This window comes from Vidua macroura, chromosome 2 (assembly GCF_024509145.1).
Source record: "Vidua macroura isolate BioBank_ID:100142 chromosome 2, ASM2450914v1, whole genome shotgun sequence".
Lineage (NCBI taxonomy): Eukaryota > Metazoa > Chordata > Aves > Passeriformes > Viduidae > Vidua > Vidua macroura.
In genome coordinates this window covers 78,795,622-78,817,358 of record NC_071572.1, presented here as the reverse complement: position 1 = coordinate 78,817,358, position 21,737 = coordinate 78,795,622, and the positions used below count along the sequence as shown (strand labels likewise).

Sequence of the window (21,737 nt, the reverse complement as noted above, 5' to 3'; positions counted from 1 at the left end):
CAGCCTTCATTACAGGAAAGAACAAGTGATTCATTGCCTTATGCTATTCATAGTTACCAGGTCAAAGAAGTATAAAGGTGCTGAGTACAAGCAGAGCAGGATTGAAGATTCATACACAAGAAAGAAGCAGCAATCACCTACACAAAGCAGTTACTACAAGGCTATGATAATAAAGTATGCTGTCTACGCCACACTAGGCATGTAGATGTGTATTAGCCAGCCCATGGTAACCATTAGTAACCCATTAGTCTTGACCCATGGCAAACATGAGGAAGTCAGGCTGGATAATAAAGCATCAAAGGCATCTGTCCCAAAGTACCCCGGAGAATGCATGTACTTTCAGCATGTGCCTATGACCTAACTCCTTGTGCAGCACCTCGTTCTGCACCAGGAAGCTTGGTAAGACAAAATTATAAAAAACTGGTTTCCTTCCCCACAAAAAAAAAGAACCACAAGGTATCCTGAATGAGTCTTTATGATTTCTTTTCCCAGAATCTTACTCATATTAATTCACAGTAAGATTATAAAGAACTGGGTTGAGAATAGCTTTTGTTAATGGTTTTAGTTTCAGATACAGTTTCAGCTTACCATGTCATTTGTGGTAACTTGACAAGCAGACTGAACGTAAGCCAGATTTACATACTTCATGTACATGCAGTACCTGATTATTTCCAATGGTTTACCTGTATCTCTCATTTTGAACAATATTTTTATTTGTAAGTATCGATCAGAAAGTATTTGCAAGAGAAAGATCTTCCAGGCCAGAAAGTATGCCCCACACCTCAGTTACTTCAAAATAGGTCAAGCAACTGTGACAGATATCTATTTGTTAACTATTGCTTCTTCATCTTTTACACCACAGACACTACCTAGAATAAGCAAGTAATTGGTTATATCCTGCAAGTTATTGATAGTTGTGCCATTTTAAAAAATATACATGTAATGGGAGAGACAGTATCCTTTCAGTAAGCAATTGAACTATTGATCATCCAACATGAGTAGGCAGATAGTACCAAGAACTAAACACATTACATTCCTCAGTTAAAAAATACAAGAATAATAAAATAATATTTAAGTACATATTGGTGTATCCAAAGCACAAGCCAATATACATCAGATCTCATTTACTCAGCTGGTAAATTTAAAATTTAAGTCAACACAGCAAACTTGTTTCTTTTTTAAATACAAAAGGAAATATAAACTATTTATTGCATGAATTAAGATTCACACTACTTATGCCCACATAGAGGAGTTCAACAGAACACAATTAATTTAGTACCTTTCAAACTGAAGAGATAACATGCTAGTGACTGACACTCTACTCACGAGAGAACACTTGTGGCTACTCACAATGTTAGAACATAGGACAGTGTCTATCCTTAAGATAATTTTATTTAAGAGTGTGCATCTGCTTAAGGCCATAAAAATGATTTTTAGATTTGAGCAAAAGATTTAATAATTATTGATATAAGGCTATTTTGCTCTCCTCTAAGGGACCATTTTCTCAACAAGACAAAACCTTCAAAGCTGACAGACTTTCATTCTATCATACTTTTGGAAATGTGTGGGGAAAATGTTGGTGTCTCAACCCAAAAGCTGAAACAAAAATAAAATACTAATGGAAAAGAAATTATTATCTGCACTGTCAATACTCAAGTTAAATTCCTTTTCTGGCTGCCTAGATTTCAAATCATATAATAATTTTCAAATTATACCAGTTTCCTCTATGTTAGGGTCTCATTTTCTTCTTGTTCTACACAAATATTTGATCACTGGAACAGAGCTGCTCCCGCATTTGGTCAGCAATCTTAACCAAAACGCAAATGGCTGAATCTAAAAGTCCATTAAACAGCTAAAACGTTTCCAAAGGATAGGTGAAAAAGCAGCAATGTGACCATTTTCCATGCAATGACACACTGTGTAGCAGCCGTTAACACTGCAGCTTTAGGAATTTGGTGAAAGATTTCAACTATCACAAATCAGCAAGTTCACATCAAATTGGTTAATGATATGAAAAATGACTGGTTTTATGCCATTGAGAAGTCAGTCACTTGACAAAAAATTCCTTCTTTTGATTTCTTCTTGAGAAGACAGTTACAGCAAGCTTTTACTATTTCTAAACAAATTTTATAGGTTCAAGATCAACATTCCCCTACCTACCCCTAAAGAGCTCATGATCCATATGGCCACACAGATTTCAAATAGTCCTGTTACAAATTCTAGGAAAGCACACACACCTGCCACATCTTTCCTTCTGAATTTAGAAACTGAATTTAGCAGCAACAAAGCTTTTCATGGTCTGTTTTTATTTTGTTGTTTACTGAACTAGAAGTGTCTTTTTAACCAGAGTGGTTCACATGAAATGTAACAAAATATTAGAAATATCTAATCTCCGTATATTAGATATTTTTCCCAGTTGTATTTTTTTTCTTCAAATTTCTATAACAGATCATCTTCCTTCCTTGAATAATTGGCAAGTCAAGGTAGTCCCTTATTTTCAAAACTTCAATAAAAAGTATCAAGCAGAGTTTTTCAACTGGCTACAGATGACAACAGATATTTTGGATTATGGAAGTTATTTTTTCTATTCACCTTGACACAATGACTGTGAAGAGTGTGCTCTAATTTTATCCAGTTACAAAATTAACAAAATTGAAATGACTTCACAAACACATATCAATTTTATTCTAGCAAAGTGCTTTGAAAAGATTTCTAGAACATATATAGACAATGTTCTCTAATATTTAAATACTTGGAGGACTTAACTGTGCCATGAAAGGACACTTATAAAAAACTTCAAGAAATCAGAAATACAAAGATAAGAACAAAAGAAAAAGGTTTCCTGTAAAATCTATCATTAAAATCTACTTGTACAGATTAACAGTTCTGATAGCTGCAAACCCTGACACATTCAGATCTGATTCTACACATTACAACTGACATTTTAAAAGCAGATAACTTAATGCAAGCATATGGTAACTTTCTAAATATTTTCCCACTTCTTCTACCAGTGATGTCCATATTTAAATATGGGAAATAGGATTAGAATGTTCCTGGATGTAAGTAAGTACTTTTTATTATAGAACCAAGCAATTTGTCTAAAAATAATACTCAGAATAATTCTGAACATTAATGCAAACAGCTAAAATTGTAATTTTTAAAAAATGGATTTCTTCCTCAAAACAATATATTTGGCAACAAAAAATTAAACCTGTATAAAAACAAGGATACCCCAAATGACATACTGGAATGATCAAATGAAACATAGTGATGTTAAATTTCATTCTGAGCCACTCACTAAAGGACATTTAATATGCTGAATTTAATCTGAAGAATATTATATAACAAGCATGTATTTGAAAACTGAGTGAATACTTCAGTATTTTCCCAATTAAAAGAAAATACTTACATTTGCAGTTTAAAATAAAATATGCCGTAAACACTATTTGTTCTAAATGTAAGTTTGTTTCTCTTCTGAATAAAGCCATTTGTACCAAACCACTTTACTAGAAGTAGTTTACTACATCAGATTGCCCCTTCGCTTCAACAAAGTCCCCTTGAGAAAGTGGACAAGGAAATCTGGACCACACAGTTTTGAAATAATAATAAAAATTCCCACTGAGAATTCTTTCTCTGCATAGAAACAGCATCTTAACAGCTACATGCACTGACTCAGGAAACAATTTATGAAAGAGTTAAAGAAATCTGAAAAGTCTCATCCTATTCTGAGCTTTCCATGTTTAAAAAGAACTAAGATTTAATCTAATTTAGATTAGATAAGCAGGATAAAAAATGAAGAAAGAAAATTTATTATAATGTTGACTAACTTGCTCTATAGCCAAAGGTTTGTATTTTCATTTCATCAAGCTACATCTTGCCTTTTTCTTCCAATTCAAATGAGACTATCATGTTCTCTCTCCTACTTAAACCACTGTTTCTAATTGGAATTCATAGAAATTACTTTAAATCTCTATCAGTAACCCTGTGAACCCCGCATTACTGTCTCAGGTATCTTTTAACTCTACATTTTTCTCATATGGCAACACTTTGAGTAACTTACTACTTGTGTTTGAGAACTACAAAAACTAATTAACTGCAAAAAATAGAGTAAAAATTAGTTGGTTTCAATGAAGAATTCTCTGAAAAACATTAGTAGTGTCTACCAAAACTCAACAAACAAAGCATTGGTAAATGAAACAGCAAAAGAAGTTAAAATAAGGGAAGAACAACTCAAACCATTATGTACACAATTTTCCCTTTTCTTTATCTTAATTCCTACATACTGGAAAGTGCCACATTAACACTTCATTTAATATTCATAATGATTATTTAAACTTCTCCAGTTACAAATATTGGAAATGACAAGTGTGGCTATGTTATTTTTCGAGAATTGATTTCTCAAGATAGACTTGAACATCACTTTCGTCTCAACTTGCCAAGTACCTCCACCACATTTTAAAGACTAACATGGAAACACTGTTAAATATTGCCTCAACAGCTCCAGCCACAGGTTGTAAATATAACATTCTCATTCTCAAATACATTCAAGCTGAACACAAACCATAGCTTAACTCACCTAGATCTTCATCCAAGTTTAACACATGGCAGAAGTTCATTATTTTAGACCAACACAAATGAATAAGATATATAACTCACAGGATATGTTTTCATGACAACTCATGACAAAACAGAGTGCTCCCATTCCTGTCTCTACCTGCAAACATTGACACACTTCCACTGCATATGTTATGTCATCCCTAGTGCACTTCTCTGAACCATACTAACTTCTCAGAATATGAAAAAAGCCACACAAAACCCCCTGACCTCAGTGGTGGTGGGTGGGATAATGGGGATGACACAGTATAGTTTTTTCATTATCCTACCAGATAAAAAATGGCTCAAAAAAGACCAAAACAGGTGAAAGCCACAACAAGAAAAGGAGATAATGACATGCAAAGGTAAGAAGAATGAGAGGAAAAAGGGAAGTGGACAAGTCCTTCCACTTTTGGCACCAGTGAGTGACTGCTACTCAACTACCCCATTACAGTCATCCTCTGTTCTTCCAAGATGTCTGCCTTGGCCTTCAGTGGTTACTGTACATCTCTACAGTTCCAAGTTTTCTTACATTAATATTCCAAAGTCTGATGTTCTGGTGCAGATTAAAAAAGAAATTCCCTTTGTGCTTCTCAGAGGAGACTGAATATCCATACTCCCCATAAAAAACTTCAACACAAGGCAAAAACTACTGTTTACTTGCTTCATAAAAAAAATAATTTTCTTTCAACATTCCCTAAATTTTCAGTCTCCTTAATTCATCTGACCTTCTCTCAATTCTCTACAGTTTCACTGATTTATAGATATAAATACACACACAGATAAATACATATATATGAATGTATATATTTATTTATATATATAGTTAGTGTCCCAGCTGGATAATGGAAATTACTTCTACAAACATATGGAAGGATGCCCATCTTTCCTACATTCTCATGTTGGTGGTTTATAATGAAAATCAAGTGAGCCAAACCTTCTTGTACGGCTCCTGCACATTCAGATAATCTTTCTAGACTGAAGTTTTACACCTTCCTTACATGTTTAGACCTCTGCAAGCATTCATAGAGCACTACACCAATTTATCAGTGTAACTTCATCTTCTAATCTTGGTCTGAAGAGCAGTTGCACACATTCCCAAGACAATGTAATTTTCTGTTGATACACAGTGTGTACCAACATACAGTTACTAACAAAAAACATCATTAGAACTACACATGGACATATTCTCCACTTTAAGTATTCTCCAGTTGTGGGTAAAGTGATGTAAGCAGTCTGTATCAAAGCAGCACTCTCTGAGTCCACTGAATTTGAAAATCGAAGAAAAAACACACTAAAACCCATGGCTGTTACCTGTACCTATCAGTTGTTACAACAGGAGAGTACTTTAAAATCTTAAAATACTAATCAATACAAAAGTATCTAAAATACATTAGTTACCTTTCTAAGGATTAATTTCCCAGCTGCCACCCACTGTTAAGACTAAATTCTTCCCCAAAAATCAACAATCGTTTTAGCTCCCTAATACTAAGAAATATGCAAGACATGCCAAAACTACTGAATAGTTTTGCTCTACATTCAGTTCCTACATACCCCTTAAAAGCATTTTATCATGAAATCTAGTTCAAAATGATTATAAGCTCCTACACACACACCATTCCCACTGAAAAATATCAGTAAACTTAGAGCCTTGATCCTATCTTTATAAACATGCTTAACAATGAGCCTGTGAACCATATTCTAAAGACGATTCTTGATGGAAAGATGAAAAATGTCTGTATCTATCAGCCAACTACCATGACAATTCCTGCATAAATTGTCCATTCAATCTGAATATTTAACCCACTGGCCTAATTAAACCAGGGAAAAATCAATATTCTTTTTCACTGATCACATGCTAATCTCAATGCATTCATTAATAAAATTATGAATAGTTCTTTATTCAAGACTGTCAGTATTTCCAGAGTGCATGGCTGCAAACACTTGAGGATGTGCCCCATTTCAGGTTCTGACAAGCGAGAAAGCAGCTACGTACCCTAAGCGTTTAAGAATACATTAGGACAGGTGGTTGGGCAGGCTTTGATTTTGAATGACAGCCATTGGTTTGATATTGAAATCAATATTTAATATATTAGTGTCTAATACGAAATTACTATATTAAATATGATAATAATTTATAATAATACTTAAGCATTCAATATAATATTTATAGTGTGAATGGTCACACTTAGTGGGTGAATGGAAACACGATGAACTACACTAGGTGGAACTTTTTAACTTTGATGAAGACTAATTACTTTGAAAATTGCATTGCTTTAACACTGCTTTTATATCCTGCTGAAAACATGAAGGTATTTCAAACAGCCTGCATACAAGTGAGTTTATCCTATGATTTCACCTTAAGATGCATAGAAAAGGCACATAACATGGTTTATAGATAGCTGATAGATCAGTATGTGATGCCAGAGACACTAACCCTCAGGTCTCTTCATCACCACATACACACTGAATGTTACAGGAACAGTGCCCAAGCCATCTCCCTTTGCATACAGTAAATTTTTCGTTATAGTATGTACTTATAGCCCTCTTTTTCTGCTCCAAAGAACCTGTAAAAATGTTCTATAGCTATTGCACCTCCATACAATAAAAAACAAGTTGTACTAACAGACATGTTTTTAAAACAAGGCTCGTGAAACATGTACAAGCTGCTGTTGTACTGCCAATAGCACATAACCAATCCTTGCAGATTGCTCTGGAAACCTCCTGGATGCAGGCATAGTACCAACAAATGCCTTACCTGGCAGCTTGCTAGCAGTGATACAATGACATTACCGTAGCCCAGCCCACTGGAACAGGGAAACCATTTTGTTAATAGCAGACACCACTGAACAAAATATCCTCAATGAGCACAACTCTACAGTAGTTCTGCAGCAAGGCAACTTCTAACCTTACAAAAAGGTAAGCCTTTAATGTAACTAGGGTTCCCTTCAGCATCTAACCTTCTCAAGGAACTCCTAATCTCAACTTTAGCTCACCTGGTTGTATGGCTTTCAGATGATTTCTGTTAAAAAATACACCCAAAGACTGTCAAAGTACTTATCACAGAACCATAGAATGGTTTATGTTGGAAAACTTGACCTTAAAGATCATCTAGTTCCAACACCTCCACCACAGCAGAGATGTCACTCAGGTTGCTGAAAGCTCCATTGAATCTGGCCTTGAAAACTTGAACGGATGGGGCATCTTAGAACTTCCCTGGACAATGTGTTTCAGTGCTTCACCATCCTCTCTGAGTAAAGAATTTCTTCCTAGTATGCAATTTAAACCCACCCTCTGTCAGTTTAAAGCCATTTTCCCTTGTCCTGTCATTATCTACCCATATGGAAAGTCCTTCTCTCTCCTTTTTGGCAGTAAACACTTCTAGCACACTTTCTGAATCTAAATATATGTATCTTCTAAAGATACAGAGTATCCACACAAGTGAAATTTAGGTGCTTCTTAGATGTTTACCTTCCACAACCCTTTATTCTAAAAGACACACCACAAAGCAATTTTGTAGTAGTGATGTACCATCACAGCAGAGCACAGTGAAACTGAAACCAGTGAGTGTTAACACCAACCTGACCTCCTGCCACCACATTCCACTGAACAGATCTTCAAGCCAAAGAATTTCAAAGACCTTTGTTACTTTGGAATTAATTGCACACATGTAATTCACGTTCTTTTCTCTTTGAACAGCAGTGCAGCATCTTTAATTAGACAGTTTAATAGACAAAAACAAAGATAAGAAAAACCAAAGCCATCTGACCCGAGGTTTTCCTACTTCAATACTTTCTCATTTCAGTAGCTCAAAGGTCTTACTCTGGCAAAGTTGTTTGGAATATGTGTCATTCTCTCCCATTTTAAACCAAGATTTTGGAAATTAGATTTCCTTCTGGACAAAAACCTAACTCTGAGCATGAATAGCACATTTTTCCTGAATGCCTTTGGGAGCTGTCAGGAAGCATGTATTGAAGTTAAAGGAGTTATGCCTCTGTATCTGCCTTCCTCCATCAGTGCTGAAACTGCCAATGAAGATGTGTATATCTCATGCATGGTAGGACATTTCTTGGTAGATACCACCCTCTACAGCTTCTGGTTAACTAGTGGAAAAAACAGGGCTGCTTGCTTAACTACTGGAAAAAACCCAACGAAAACCTAAACTTGTAATTGTGTGGAAATAGATTTCCTTTTGTCAAGAGTCCAATATAATATGTTGTACAAAACAGCTGTGCTGTCAAGGGAGTCTAAAGGTGTGTCAGCATCTACTGCAGGTTCTTTTGCCCCTGTAGCATACTGGGTAAAAACCAACATTCCACATTTTATTGCTTCTCATGTATTTACACAGATTTTCAAAATTAACCTGATAAAGGGGGAAAAAAAATGGGAAATTTTTGCATCCAAGATCAAAAAGGTTTAAGCCATATTCTAAAATGGTTTGATTATTACATCATCTTCTTCCAACATCATAGAGATGCAAAAATTACTCATTTAGATTTGTTTTAATAAAACAGGCATCAAAAGCCCAATATATAAAATTACTGCAAATGATGCTTTTCTAGCATAAAATAAATAGAAGAAATCCAAATTACTTAGATTTTCAAAATTAGTACTATTTACTACAAAACAGTACAAATGCTTTTCCTTATAAATAGGACAATGCCCAGGTACTGGAGAAAACCTCCTCAGATGATAGCTTTAAAACAGATTTTTACTATGAATAATCTTCACACACATCATACTACAATCCAGCTATGCAGTATTTTCTATTTTGTATGGATAATCTATATATCTTACTTTTCTGTGGGTCTCTCAGGAAATACATACAGCAGTGTCCTGTCAGATGATCACTTACTCTTTTAGCTGACTAAACAGAGCTTAACAGGTCTCAAAGTAGCTCTGATTTAAAGGCTTATAAACAATGACCTAAGCATCCCAACAAAAGTGGAAAAACCTGAAAAGAGGGGAAAATAAGGCAAAGACAATTGAATCATGGGGCTAATAAGTGACAAACAAAACACAGATTTTATGAAGGCGGTTTGCTGAGGAATACTTTTTTCTTGAAGTTTCTATAGAAGAAGCTGGTCAACCTCAAAGTAGTAACCCTCAAGATTATAAACACTTGCCCAAAGTGTACTTTTTTTACACTTGCTGCAAAAAGTCCTTACCAAATCTCAGTTAACAGACCAAGGAGGAAATCAGTTTAGACTATTTGCCTATTATATAATATAATGAATTTTTTTTAAGAAAAAAAAATAAACTCCTGACAAAGTATCTCAGTTATTTGAATGATCAAAGCAGCAAATTCTCAAACTTCAAATATTTATCATTCAGTGAAAATCAAACATCATCCTTCTCCTACAAAGTGACTGGCAGAAAATCACACAGGCCAGCACAGGTTTACACAGTTGGGTACTTGAGCTGCTGTCTCAGAGATCAAATAGGCTAAATGTTGTACTCCCTGGTGTTATATGAAAACAGTTTTGCACAATGTGGCCGAGTTTTATCTTTCTCTATACAGAAAAAAAAAACACTCTGCACACCAGATATTTTGATATGACTTCTGTCTAATTCCTATGTGAGACTAATCTTCATTTTTCCCATTAGGAATAGGAGAAGGAAGCGTAACACAAATCAAGAAACTATTCCTTCCATGTCAATGTATTTGGTGACATGCAAAATTCTGGTCATTTTGGTTAAAAAAGAGTCACTACTTTATCAACTACCATTTTTTACGTAACAAGGATTCATGATACATGGATTTAGAGCACTTCTGCAGTCATTTCAACACAAACTCCATCAATTCCATACAATCTACTTCACTTTTTGCACTTAAAAGTAGGTGAACTCATTAAAGGAGATCTGTTACTGACAACCACTTTCATACCTTTTCTTTTGACCAAAAACGGATCAGATTTTGACATGAACTTCTAGAAAACTGGAAAAAGCAGAGCACAAGAGCTAAAAAAAACCAAAAAACCAAAAACAACCTGTCTACCCATAAAAGCAGAGATATCACCACAAAATTGTTTCAACTGACACTCATGTACTGTGAGTGTGAAGCTCTTCCATGAAGGGAGGCAGTCAAGCAAAAGTACAGCTAAATTCTTCCATTCTATTAATAGAAATGTTGGAAATGCCTGCCTAATTTAGTTTTTACTTCCTTTTTCAATTTAGACTAACATCTCCCATGAGATATTTGGAGCTCTCTGACCAAACAGGACTCACTCTGGCTCATCCCAAGCACATCTTCAATGCACATTTGAATAGCACTCTTTTTACAAGGGCACAACAAAACCATCCCTTACAGAGCATGTCCATGCTGCTCAGAGTAAAAGAGCAAAACCTCTGTGATAAGAGGTTAGGATGGCGCAGGAACAACCATCATTTAACATGCAGACTAAAAAGGAAGCTGAATTTTTCCAGGACCATACACTAAGTTTTACCAATTCTCAGTACATAAAGCAGAGGATCTTACCAAAGGGAACACATCCTCTTTACAGCAACAGCGTTATGACTGAGTTTCACAAATCCAAATCAGTTCTTTCCCTCATGTCTCACTTTTAGAGACTGTTCCCAAGCCCTTCATTAGTGACCATGGGGTCATCAAGTTTCACAAAGCTTCAGAGCCAACATGGAGTTTCAAACTTGTTAGTCTGAAACTGGATGGGTAAGGGAAATTGTATACAGAAAGAGCTCCTCAGTATCCACAGCTTTCAACTGGGAATTTCTCTTTTCCATGAACAAAGACATGTCCCTATCACAAACAGCCTCAAAGATAAACTAAAGCCAAGAGAAGTAGTAAATAACATCTGTCTTTTGGTTTTCAGTAAAAGGAAAGAAACCTTCAGCCAGATTCTATCCTTAAAATTAAACTGTTTCATAAGAAAAGCTCAAAAAAGAAAAGAACTAGTTATTCCATTTACTTCAAAGTAAGGTTGTTCATTGATTAAAACCTCAGAGAGCTAAAACAAATATGGAACTCTGGTAAAACTATGTGTTAAGACATCTTGTGTCAGCCCTAGTATATACCAAGAGACTCGCCACATTCCTGTCTACAGACTCCTCATTAACAGTTTAAAATAAGGACAAAAGCATCTCCTCCAACTCACTGTATTTTACTTACAGATCATTAAATATGAAGAAAGTCTCCTCATAAACTATGTGTAAACAAAAAGCAAAAAACCCCAGCAAAACAAGAGAGAAAATCAGACCCTAGAAATGCATGAGCTTCAAACACTTAACAATGAAATTCAAAGCATATTCAATTCAAATTCATAACAATGAAATTTCGAATTTCAGAAGTTATACTAAATGGGCTGCTCCCTAGTATTTGAGAACTAACACATAAACTTCTTTGGATTTCCATCCGCTTACACACCAAATTCAGCACTGAAACAAACTTCATATATTCCAGACTTTTAATGCAAAGTCACCTGCTTGGAAATTGATTTAATTTATGTTACATTTGATAGGCTTAAATGATGCTACATAGTGGCAAGGCATTTCAACTGAACAGGTCAGGAAAAAATCTTGGGCTAGCTTCTTATTAACTTATTAATATCAATTACTTCTTATTATCAAGAGCCTAAAAATAAGTCTGTATCCAGACAACCATTTTTCCTCAAAGCCCAACAAATAGTGTACTAGTCCTTGTGTATCAAACAGCTTACAGCTAAGAGCTGTGCATTCTGAGCTTTTCCATTCAACTGCTAATCAAATGTGACAACGTACTAAGCATGAAATATCCTTATTAGAAATAACTACAGTCCCCAAATGCAGAGGTGTTCATATTTGGGTTCACTGTTTTCTTTTTTTCCTATGATTAAAATCCACTTCACATGTATTTTTGATACTCTAAATCTTACTCTGCAGTGCTGCACTGTAACACTCCTGACTGAAATGCAAACACTCTAGGGAGAAATAATCTGTGAGGAATTTAAGACAGATTATTAATACATAACAGAAAAACTGATTTAAAGGATAATAAATCCAAATTCAGTAATTTGAATAAAAACCAGCTGATCCAAACATGGCTATATCAATGAAAGCTAAGGGACATGGACATCCAGAGAATTAATTCAAAACTGAAAACTACCTAAGGATTCCAGTATATTTCTAAACAGTAAAGAAACTTTACTTCTCAAGAGAATAAAAAACCACAAGGATATTATTCAAAAATACATTTTTCTTTTTTATCTGCAACTAGGATTTGAACTAGTTACGGTTCACGACGAATAAAAAGTAATTGCACATAAAACACCTGAAGTTCAGCCCTAAAACTTACAAACTGACATAACTGCTTACATAAATATTAAATTCAATTGCTCCTTGTGAGACAGAAGAATGAAGACATTTTATGAGTAAGCAAGACTCAATGAAACCAGCTTTACATCAACCCAGAAATTAAGAATTGCTTTGGGAACTACAACTGCATAAGGCTGCAATACATAATCAAGTAAATATTCCTAACAAACGGATTTATTATGAACACCAGTGGCTTCTGGCAAATAGAAAAGGGGACAGAATTAAATGTGATCAAATAACACCACTATTCTCTGTATGGAGACTTAACCATCACAACAGTTCACACAAGGTTTTACACTTCACATAAAAAATAAGGTCAGATCCAGAACAGAGTCACTGAGTAGAAAAATTCATAATGTTTGAAATAGGCTGCAATGATGGCTGAAACTACTATGATAATACTGGGCAGAGAGAGAAGGAAAGGGGATAATGGAAATTCAAGTGTGAGCCCATTTCCAATTAAATACTGACCCACTGGTCAGCAAGAGTGGAGGTACCAGCCAAATAAACCAAGTGCAACTGCAGACAAATGTAGGTAAAATGATGATGCAACTTCTGAACATATGGGAAGAAAGGGACATGCTACATAACAAAACGAAACCCAAGACTAAAAGTGCACACTTGAACAGCAAAAGAGAGGTACAGAAACACTTCAGGTCACTTTAGAGGTCAGCATCCACCCCAGAAAAGCCCGAACACTACCAACAGCAAGTTATAAGCAGCCCTTAAGAACACCAAGGAACATGAAGACACCATCTACCTTTTGACAGCCAAGCCATTCAACCTTCTCATCTGGCAGACAGAGTAACAAATCACAGACAACCAGACCTGCTCTGAGTGGATTTACTGCCAGGTGAAGGCAAAGACTTTTTTATTTAAATGAAAAATAAGTATTTTAAACATGCTTACTTCTGTCTATAGCTTTGTAGCCTGAGTTTAATTTAAAACTTTGTATGTTACACACTTTGAGTCAGCAATCTAGTTGACTATGGCAACTTCAGAAAGTTATGCTGTGCAGATGAATACCAGTGGGTTGGTTTGGTTTTGTTGGGTTTATTCTTTTTTTTTTTTTTTTGGAACAAAAGCAATTAAGGAATGATATGAACCTCATTATCATATTTTTGTAAATGGATAAAAGAATGTACAAAGTTGTTAACATGGAAAATTTGTTTATACACTAATTATTTAACTAGAAAAGAGTGTTATTAAGGATTCACATTTTGTGCTTTAAATTTTATTAAATTAGCTGTTCAAAAAATCAAGAAAGGTTACAAACAGTACAGGCACTTTGTTGATGTCTTAACACACAGCCAGCAAATGGAATAGCTGAGCTACTGCAAGCACCATATTTAGAGTAAATATGTGAAATACCAGAGCAGTTTCAACCCATGCAAACTTCTCACTTCCCACATCAGTGAAAGAATCACTACTGCTAGAATGGCACCGCTGCTGGAGCATATGAATGTTGTGACTGAAGGCCTGCTTGCTTGGGAGGAAACAATAAAGGACAGCAAGTAAAGATTTCAAAAGTGTCTTTTCAGAAGAAAAGATAAAAAGGAGTTGATGAGAACTCAGTAAATTAACATCAGTATGAATGAAAGTAGATAGAAGAGCTCAGAATGAGTATAATCCCCACTTTGGGAGGTTTTAAAATTTATTTTAATTTAGACTGCTTATGTCATGACCTGCATAAAAGTCTCAAGATTTCCCTTTATGCCACCACTGTTCACTCCAGTAAATTCTCTTATGCTTCATTGTGTGAATTAACTTGTCCAAGTCAAATTCTGATGTAGATCTTGTTCATTTACACCATATCTTCTGAGGTAAAACTTATAAAAGCCTAATTTATTCTTGTATAATATTGCAAATGATCCAGATAAGCATTACTTTAATAAAGCCCCTTTAGCAAAAGAGCACAGGAGATTTTTAGTCACAATCAGAAAATCCAGTGTATTTGCTAAATCTGTATGAAATGCTTAGCTTCATTAAGTTATTCTCACAGTTAAATACAGCTTAGTTCCCTAATTTCTAAAATCCCAATACCCGATTTGTGACATATTACTCATAACTTGGATTTACCGTTAGGAGATTTGAGATTACCACACCTTAGCACTGAATTTACTAAAATGATTTTTAAGTTTAGAAACTACCAGCCAATTGATAAAGCTCTGAATTGATAAACTAGACTGAAATACAAAGTAGAACAATATTTACTTCTTCATGTTTTGAAGGATACAGTCACTTTGAAGTTACTAAGAGTTCATAATCTGCCCATTCATGATCATACTTCACAATGGAGAAAATGACCAGAAGAGCAAGAAAAATACCAAGCCAAATAATTTTATAGCAACACAAGCTTCTTTCCACTTGATTGCATTCTTTTTTGTAAGTTACTTGTTGGCTACTTTTAATCGGCTGCAGATACAATCAGTAATAAAATCTCTCTCATACCCAAGTCTTTGCAAGATAAAAGTTAAGCTCCAAATTGCAACTACTCCCAGAGTTAAGACTTCGACCAACTGAAAATCTAAATGGTTAAATTCACATACTCATGAACACAAGGCAAAGTTTGCAGCAGAAGAGTTTGCTAAAATACTCAAAAGGACACATACTTGAGATTATTGCTTTAAACTAGTATTGCAAACTACTTGAAAATATTAAACAACTGCCCCAGTAGAGGGCTTCAAGACTTTATACACAAGTCATTTACAATTCTTACCTGATTTCTACTACCATGGTTGAGAAACAGCTAATTCAGTTTACAGAGAAGTGGACATATCCTACTAGCAGTAAAGCTAATATGTGTTATTTTTAAAGCATTAATTGATGTGTGAGATGTTTTGAGTGAAAATGTTTTAACAGTAGTGAGAAATTTCAATTTAAGAAAGCTGTTTGATAAATTAAGCTTTCAAATACAAAAGGTGTCTTGGCTTCAGAAATAACGTTGCGTTTTCCAGAGGGAGCAAGACATCAGTAACGTTTTTTAAGTGAACTTTCACAGAATTCTACCATCATCAACAAATCATGTACTTTACATACGGCAACAAATGTAAAAGTCAGGAAGCTTTAAATTCCATAATGGATAAGTCATCTCTTGTATTATTATGCAAACTACCATTACTTTGTGAGACAAGTCATTAGGGACAACTTCAAATTTTCACATCTACAAATCAAAAACTGATTTTAGGATTAGGAACTGAAGACTGAAATAGATCATTAGGTCACAGGCTGAACTGCAAAAGAATGTTTCTCCCAAGCGTCTCTTCTAGTAAATGCAAGAGATTACAGCACTATTAAAAAAAAAATCATTAAAAAAAAATATCTCAACTAGGGCTACAGCCCAAAGTTACATGAGACCTGAATAATCACTGCTACTGGGAAACAATGGTGGTATGAAGATTCACAGGAAGCTGATTGCAGGTGTCCTACAGCTTCTCCTCCTTAGCTCCTGCCTCTTACTTCATCTGAAGCAGAATACTGCTTCAGGCTAAGTAAAATAAAACAACAGCTGCACAACTACATAGCTATTCTTACTGCAAATGAGCAGCTGTAGTAGAAAGTTGTCCCTCTGGCAGCCAGGAGGAGTATGATAGTTCTCATACTCTACTAAAAGGCACGAACAAATATTCCAAAGGAATTCCAGTAAAAAGTAAGAAAGTTGGCTAAAGAAAGAAACTATGAAGGAATCAGAGAAAAAACTCAGAAAACTGAATACTTCAAAAGAAAGTTGCAATAATGCAATTATCTGTATTTGAAATAATTATAGTTACTAGGAACATTTCTAAGCAAAAACAACAATGGATTGCCTCCAGAAATTTAAGTCAATTACAGAAAGGGAAGCAAAGCTGCAAGAAACTTCAGGTGATTCTGCCAAAACCAGAGACAAAATATGAGTTTGTTGAAGCACTAAAATACCATAAAAGGAACGTGTTTCTGTTTCTACTGGAGAACACAGAAGTATCCACAGAACTAGGAGTTAATTCACCTCATCTCCCAGTTACACTTTAGCATGTAAAGGCACGTGAACCATTACAACGCTGGTTTTCCCAGCTTTTCTACAAATCTCTTGGGTGATCCAGGGAAAAGCAATGATCCTTGTCCCTCAGTTCTACAAGTTACCCTCTTTATACCATCTCAGTTTGAAATAGAAGCTATCCCCAGCACAAACATGAAGCAAGTCTTTAGCTGGGCTTTTCTCTATCCCAGTAGTAGCCTCTAGACAAAACCAAAGCAGCTGACATTAGTGACTTAGGAATTAAGTTCCCAACAAGCTCCTTCAAGTTTACTTTCACTTACACAGCTTCTCATAGACACCTACCCAACACAGGGCAGGGTTCTGATTTACTGTCTTCCTTAAAAAGACACATTTTCTTTCACAATAAGAAATCAAGGAAATTACACTCTGGCTCAATTATAGAGATATTTCCTGTTCAGAATGGATAATTACAGCATCACAACTTCCTTCCAAGTCATCCATCCACATTCTCATTTAAAGAGAGCTACTCCATTAGCTACAAGCAGATAGGGTTACTATGCCACACTCATTCAAGAGGCCAACCCTAAATGTGTATCACAACAAAGCTGTTTTAAGTACACTCCACAACATGCACACAAACATTTTTAAGCCTACTGAGCTGTCACTGCTACATCAGCTTCACTGAACCCACCCAGTGAAATTTACTAGGCATTAACTTCAGATATTTCTAATATTAATTATCCACCACACAAACACAAGCACACCACCCTCTCAGAATCATGTAAAGAAGGAATGAAATCTGGCAACAACTTTCCCAGCACCATTTATATTCAAACAACCTGAAGCACTTGTTCTTAGCATCATTATCCAACACTCAACGTGGGGACAAAAAAACTAACTAGAAAGAAAGGGTTATATCAATCTCCATGTGCAAGTTAAACCCACAAAGCAGTTTAGCGCTCCCACTGCTCAGATAGGTGTAAAAACTGGGACAAAGTCCTAGTGAAACTAGGTTTTCCATAAAAGAAATTCATGAACTATGCTTTGAGGGTTCCAAGGCTATTAAACTTGATTTCTGTAAAACAAGTAATCCATCACAACAAAAGCAGCACTCGAATTACCAAACAGAATCCTTATCCCAGCTCTAAGGCTGGACCTTCAAAGCAGAAGAAAAAACCAGTATCATGGATTCAAGTATACAGCCTCAAGATGATGTTACTACCTATCACAAGCCATGTCCACTTGTAAATTAGAAGTCTTTCTCTCTCAAACTAAACAACTAAGCTTTGTAATGGGAGAGAAAGCATTCTTTGAAGTATATTACATTTTAACCATCATGAGCTAAGGAAAAAATTCCTTTTTAACTTCCTTGATAAAGATAACCATCACTGAGGGAAATAGAGGTAACTCAGGATGGAGAGCACTTCAGTTTTCAAACTCCACACACTGTCAGGAGCAAGATAAATAAGAACAGGAATATAAGTTCACGAGTATCTATGGCAAACTTCCCTCCATTTTTATGAGTTAACAGAGGCTGAGCTAGTTAAATCTGTTTGTGACATCTCAAGCCTAATGAAGAAAGAATTGCAGTAACAGGACAGTCAAATCTTGAGATCTGTACAAGAAATACAGTAACAAGAATGTATGTCATGGTCACAGAACATGCTACAAAACTAAGACTTCATTACAGGACAGTACAAGAAAACTCAACTTATCCACTCACCAGGACACAACCTATAGTAAGTTTTACCTGCATTATCATAATAAGCAATAATCAGAAAAATATTAAGGCAGCATGCTGCCTATGAAGACAGGTATATTGTCATTTACAATGAGATGTCAATTAATAGGCCTTACCAAGTTAAACTGTTTGTTGTAAAAGGAAGAGATGCACAAACAGTTCAGAAGTGGGGCTTGAGTCACAGCTTGTGTAAAAAATATTTATTTTAAAGCATACAACCATAAAGGGTATGAACAAAGAAAAAGTTCAAAATACAAGACCATGTGTCATTTCCTGATGCCAGGAACAGAGACTTCTAACAAACATATTAGGGTACAAAACATCTAGCCATGGTCTATTGTAACCACTAAAAAGAGGGACTAATTAAAAAATCAAGTTTGCTTTGATAAAAATTCTCAGAGAGAGGCAGAAACTAAAACTCCTGACAGTCTAGAGTAGAAAAAGGAAACACAGAATTGGTCTTCTCATCCAGCAACTACCAGACAGCTTTCTAAGGAAGTCCAGGCACCCTTCTGCAGCAGCACCCTGGAGGTCTCCATTAGGTTGTCTCCCAGCAGCCCTGTTCAGAATATCACCCTTTTACACACACAGCCCCACCTGAAGAGCAGTTTTCTGGCCAGCTTCATATTCTTTTCAACAAAGCCTATGTCACAAAATATTTCAGCTCCTAAATGCCTTATAACTGAAACTGTACTTTTAGCACAATTACAGGCTAAACCTGGCAAAGTTTGTTTTCCAGAAAGCCTCACTTCTGCTGTGTGAAATCCAGTAACATCACGATTTCAATACATATGCCATATGACAAGGTGTTTTCTCTACCTGCCAATAAGTTACTCAAAGCCCAAAGATTTCCTCAGTGTTCTGACACCCTTAGCTAACCAAATATAACCAGACCACTCAGTTACTATCATCTTCAGCCAAAAGATAAAATGAATGAAGGAATACCAAAAAGAGAGAGAGGCAGCTGTTTTGGGGCTACCCTAAAAAATGTAACACATTGCTCTCAGGTACTCACAGAACAAGAATTTCTTAAACCTTTAACATGCACACATTTTGGTGGAAAGAAGAAAGAACTACAGTACAATTAATCCTACTACTATAATCTGGTGTTCTCATTTGGATACAGAGCAGTTCAGAAGGCACAAACTCAAGACTCATGAAGACTCAACCTTCTCCTGCAGACGTGGGTGGGAGGAAGGGAGAAAGCACACATATAGAAGGCACAGACACACAAATCTCTCCAGTATCTTTTATTATATATTTGGGAAAGTGAAACGGAGGGGGCTATCCTTAAAAGGCCTAGAATAAACAGATGCAAGACAATCAGATATTCAGACCAAGAACTTCCTCAGTCCTGTGACCTTACAGGACTGAAACTTAGCGGGAGAAACACTAGTGTGAACTTTGATGTTCATCATTCTCTTCATAATCACCCAGACGGATCACAGTTGATAGAAAACATTTTAAACCTTCCCACCTTCAATCTGTTCTTAATAGAAGCTGAAAAATGGCCAGACCCTGTATGGTATATTAAAACTATTGGATCCAGCTTTACTGAAGTTCTAAAGAAGTCCTCTTAGATACATCTTCCCAAGTGAATGAGACAGACTAGAAAGAAGACTAAGAACATCCTCACAGAGAGATTTGCCCCTCAGTCGTTTCACATATTTTCCTCCATGGAAGATTTACATGATTGTTTAAAGAAGTTTGTTTTGTTTTTTTTTTTTCCTCCTGGTAGATTACCTGGAAAAATAATTAAGATAACTGATGAGCTATTCCTTCCTGAAACTCCTGCACGTCCTCTAGAGAGTGGGGGAGCGCTGCCCTAGCACGACGCAAATAAGATCAATTAGTAAGGAAATTGCAGCCCATTCCTCTGCCTGGCCTCCGTGGTTCTCACTTTCCCTAAGAAAGGGGTATGGGGCAGGTCCTGTCCTTCAGGAGCTCACACTGTCCGAGGCCCTATGCATAAAGAAGACTGGCAAGGCCCCTTTTGGAGAGCAGATATACTGAACAGCCTCTCCCAAGCTCTCCATCGCCACGTCCCCGACCCTACGCCCCCGCCCTCGAGCTATGCCCTATGCTGAAACCCTGAGCTCCTCCGCCTGAGGAGGCTTCCCGTCCTCACGAGGCCGGTGGGATGGGCAGCAGCCCCGCAGCGGGACCTCGGGACAGGCCGGGCAATCCCGCTCCTCGGCGGGACGCTCGGGCAGATCCCTCGGGCCGCCGTTCCCTGCCGGTACTCACAGTCCAGGTGCTTCTTCTTGGGGCCCATGACCTCGTGGGTCGTGGCCTTGCACACGGTTTTCGAGACGGCCGAGCCGGTCACGCTGTGCTGCGCCGCCGTGATGCGGTCGGTGAGGCTTTGGCCGGACATGGCGGGTTCGCTGGCGGCGCTGGAACCGAGCGCGGCTCCGCTCCGTCCTCAGGGGCCGGGACGGGAGGAGTCGCCGGGGGGATGGAGCTGCGCGGGCTCCTCACCCCGCCGTGCCGCAGGCGGCCCCCGCTCCGCCCTCAGGGACGGACCTGTCACCCGAGCAGGGACCCCTCCTCCTCCTCCTCCCGCCCCCCTCCCCCGGCCGCCGTCCCCTCCCCCGGCCGCCGTCCCCTCCCCCTGCGCGCCCGCCCGGCCGGGGACAGGGACACGCACTGGGCGCCGCAGGAAAATGGCGGCGGCCGAGCTCCACCTCGGGCCTTGCCGGGCCTCTCCCGCGTCACGTGACCGCCCGGCGCCCCGCCCGCGTGACACGCACCGCCCCCCTCAGCGCCGCGGGAGTGGAGGGGGCGCGGGGCGGGAGCCGCTCCTCAGGCCGGGATCGCTTCCCGCGGCATCCCTGAGCAGCCTCCTCAGACCCTGGCTGCTCTTCCCTGTGGGGATACTCCCGTTCCTCTGGGCAGGCTCCCCTGGGGAGATTCGGTGAGCCCCTGTTCGGGTTCAGTGCCGGGTAAAGTCTCTGTGGAGCGAGTGGGGGGTGTCTCCGCCCCTGAAGGAAGTAGTTTTGTATTTCTCAGCCTGCAAAGTTTTTATGGAAACTCCTTTGGTGTCACCTTAGGCTAGGGAAAGCTCAAAGGGAAAAAAAAAATCTGTTCTTAGGCAGTGAAGGTTTCGAAGCCGGCTGG

General features: G+C 37.5%; 1 protein-coding gene and 1 long non-coding RNA gene across 7 annotated transcripts in view; one reads left to right on the top strand and one right to left on the bottom strand.

Moving 5' to 3' along the window:
• The window catches only part of PICALM (phosphatidylinositol binding clathrin assembly protein), a 66,186-nt gene extending 45,050 nt beyond the window's left edge, over positions 1-21,136 (bottom strand). For 2 of the 5 annotated variants that reach the window (XM_054004783.1, XM_054004777.1), the window contains exon 1: positions 20,865-21,136. In XM_054004783.1, the coding sequence (XP_053860758.1) occupies positions 20,865-20,994 (130 nt within the window). In that variant the 5' untranslated portion in view covers positions 20,995-21,136. The remainder of the gene's footprint in view (positions 1-20,864) is intronic. The other 3 variants (XM_054004756.1, XM_054004765.1, XM_054004773.1) reach the window with 2 other exon arrangements.
• A 253-nt stretch (positions 21,137-21,389) lies between these two features.
• The window catches only part of LOC128803697 (uncharacterized), a 46,703-nt gene continuing 46,355 nt past the window's right edge, over positions 21,390-21,737 (top strand). For both annotated transcript variants that reach the window (XR_008435814.1, XR_008435813.1), the window contains exon 1: positions 21,390-21,534. This is a non-coding gene — a long non-coding RNA (uncharacterized LOC128803697). The remainder of the gene's footprint in view (positions 21,535-21,737) is intronic.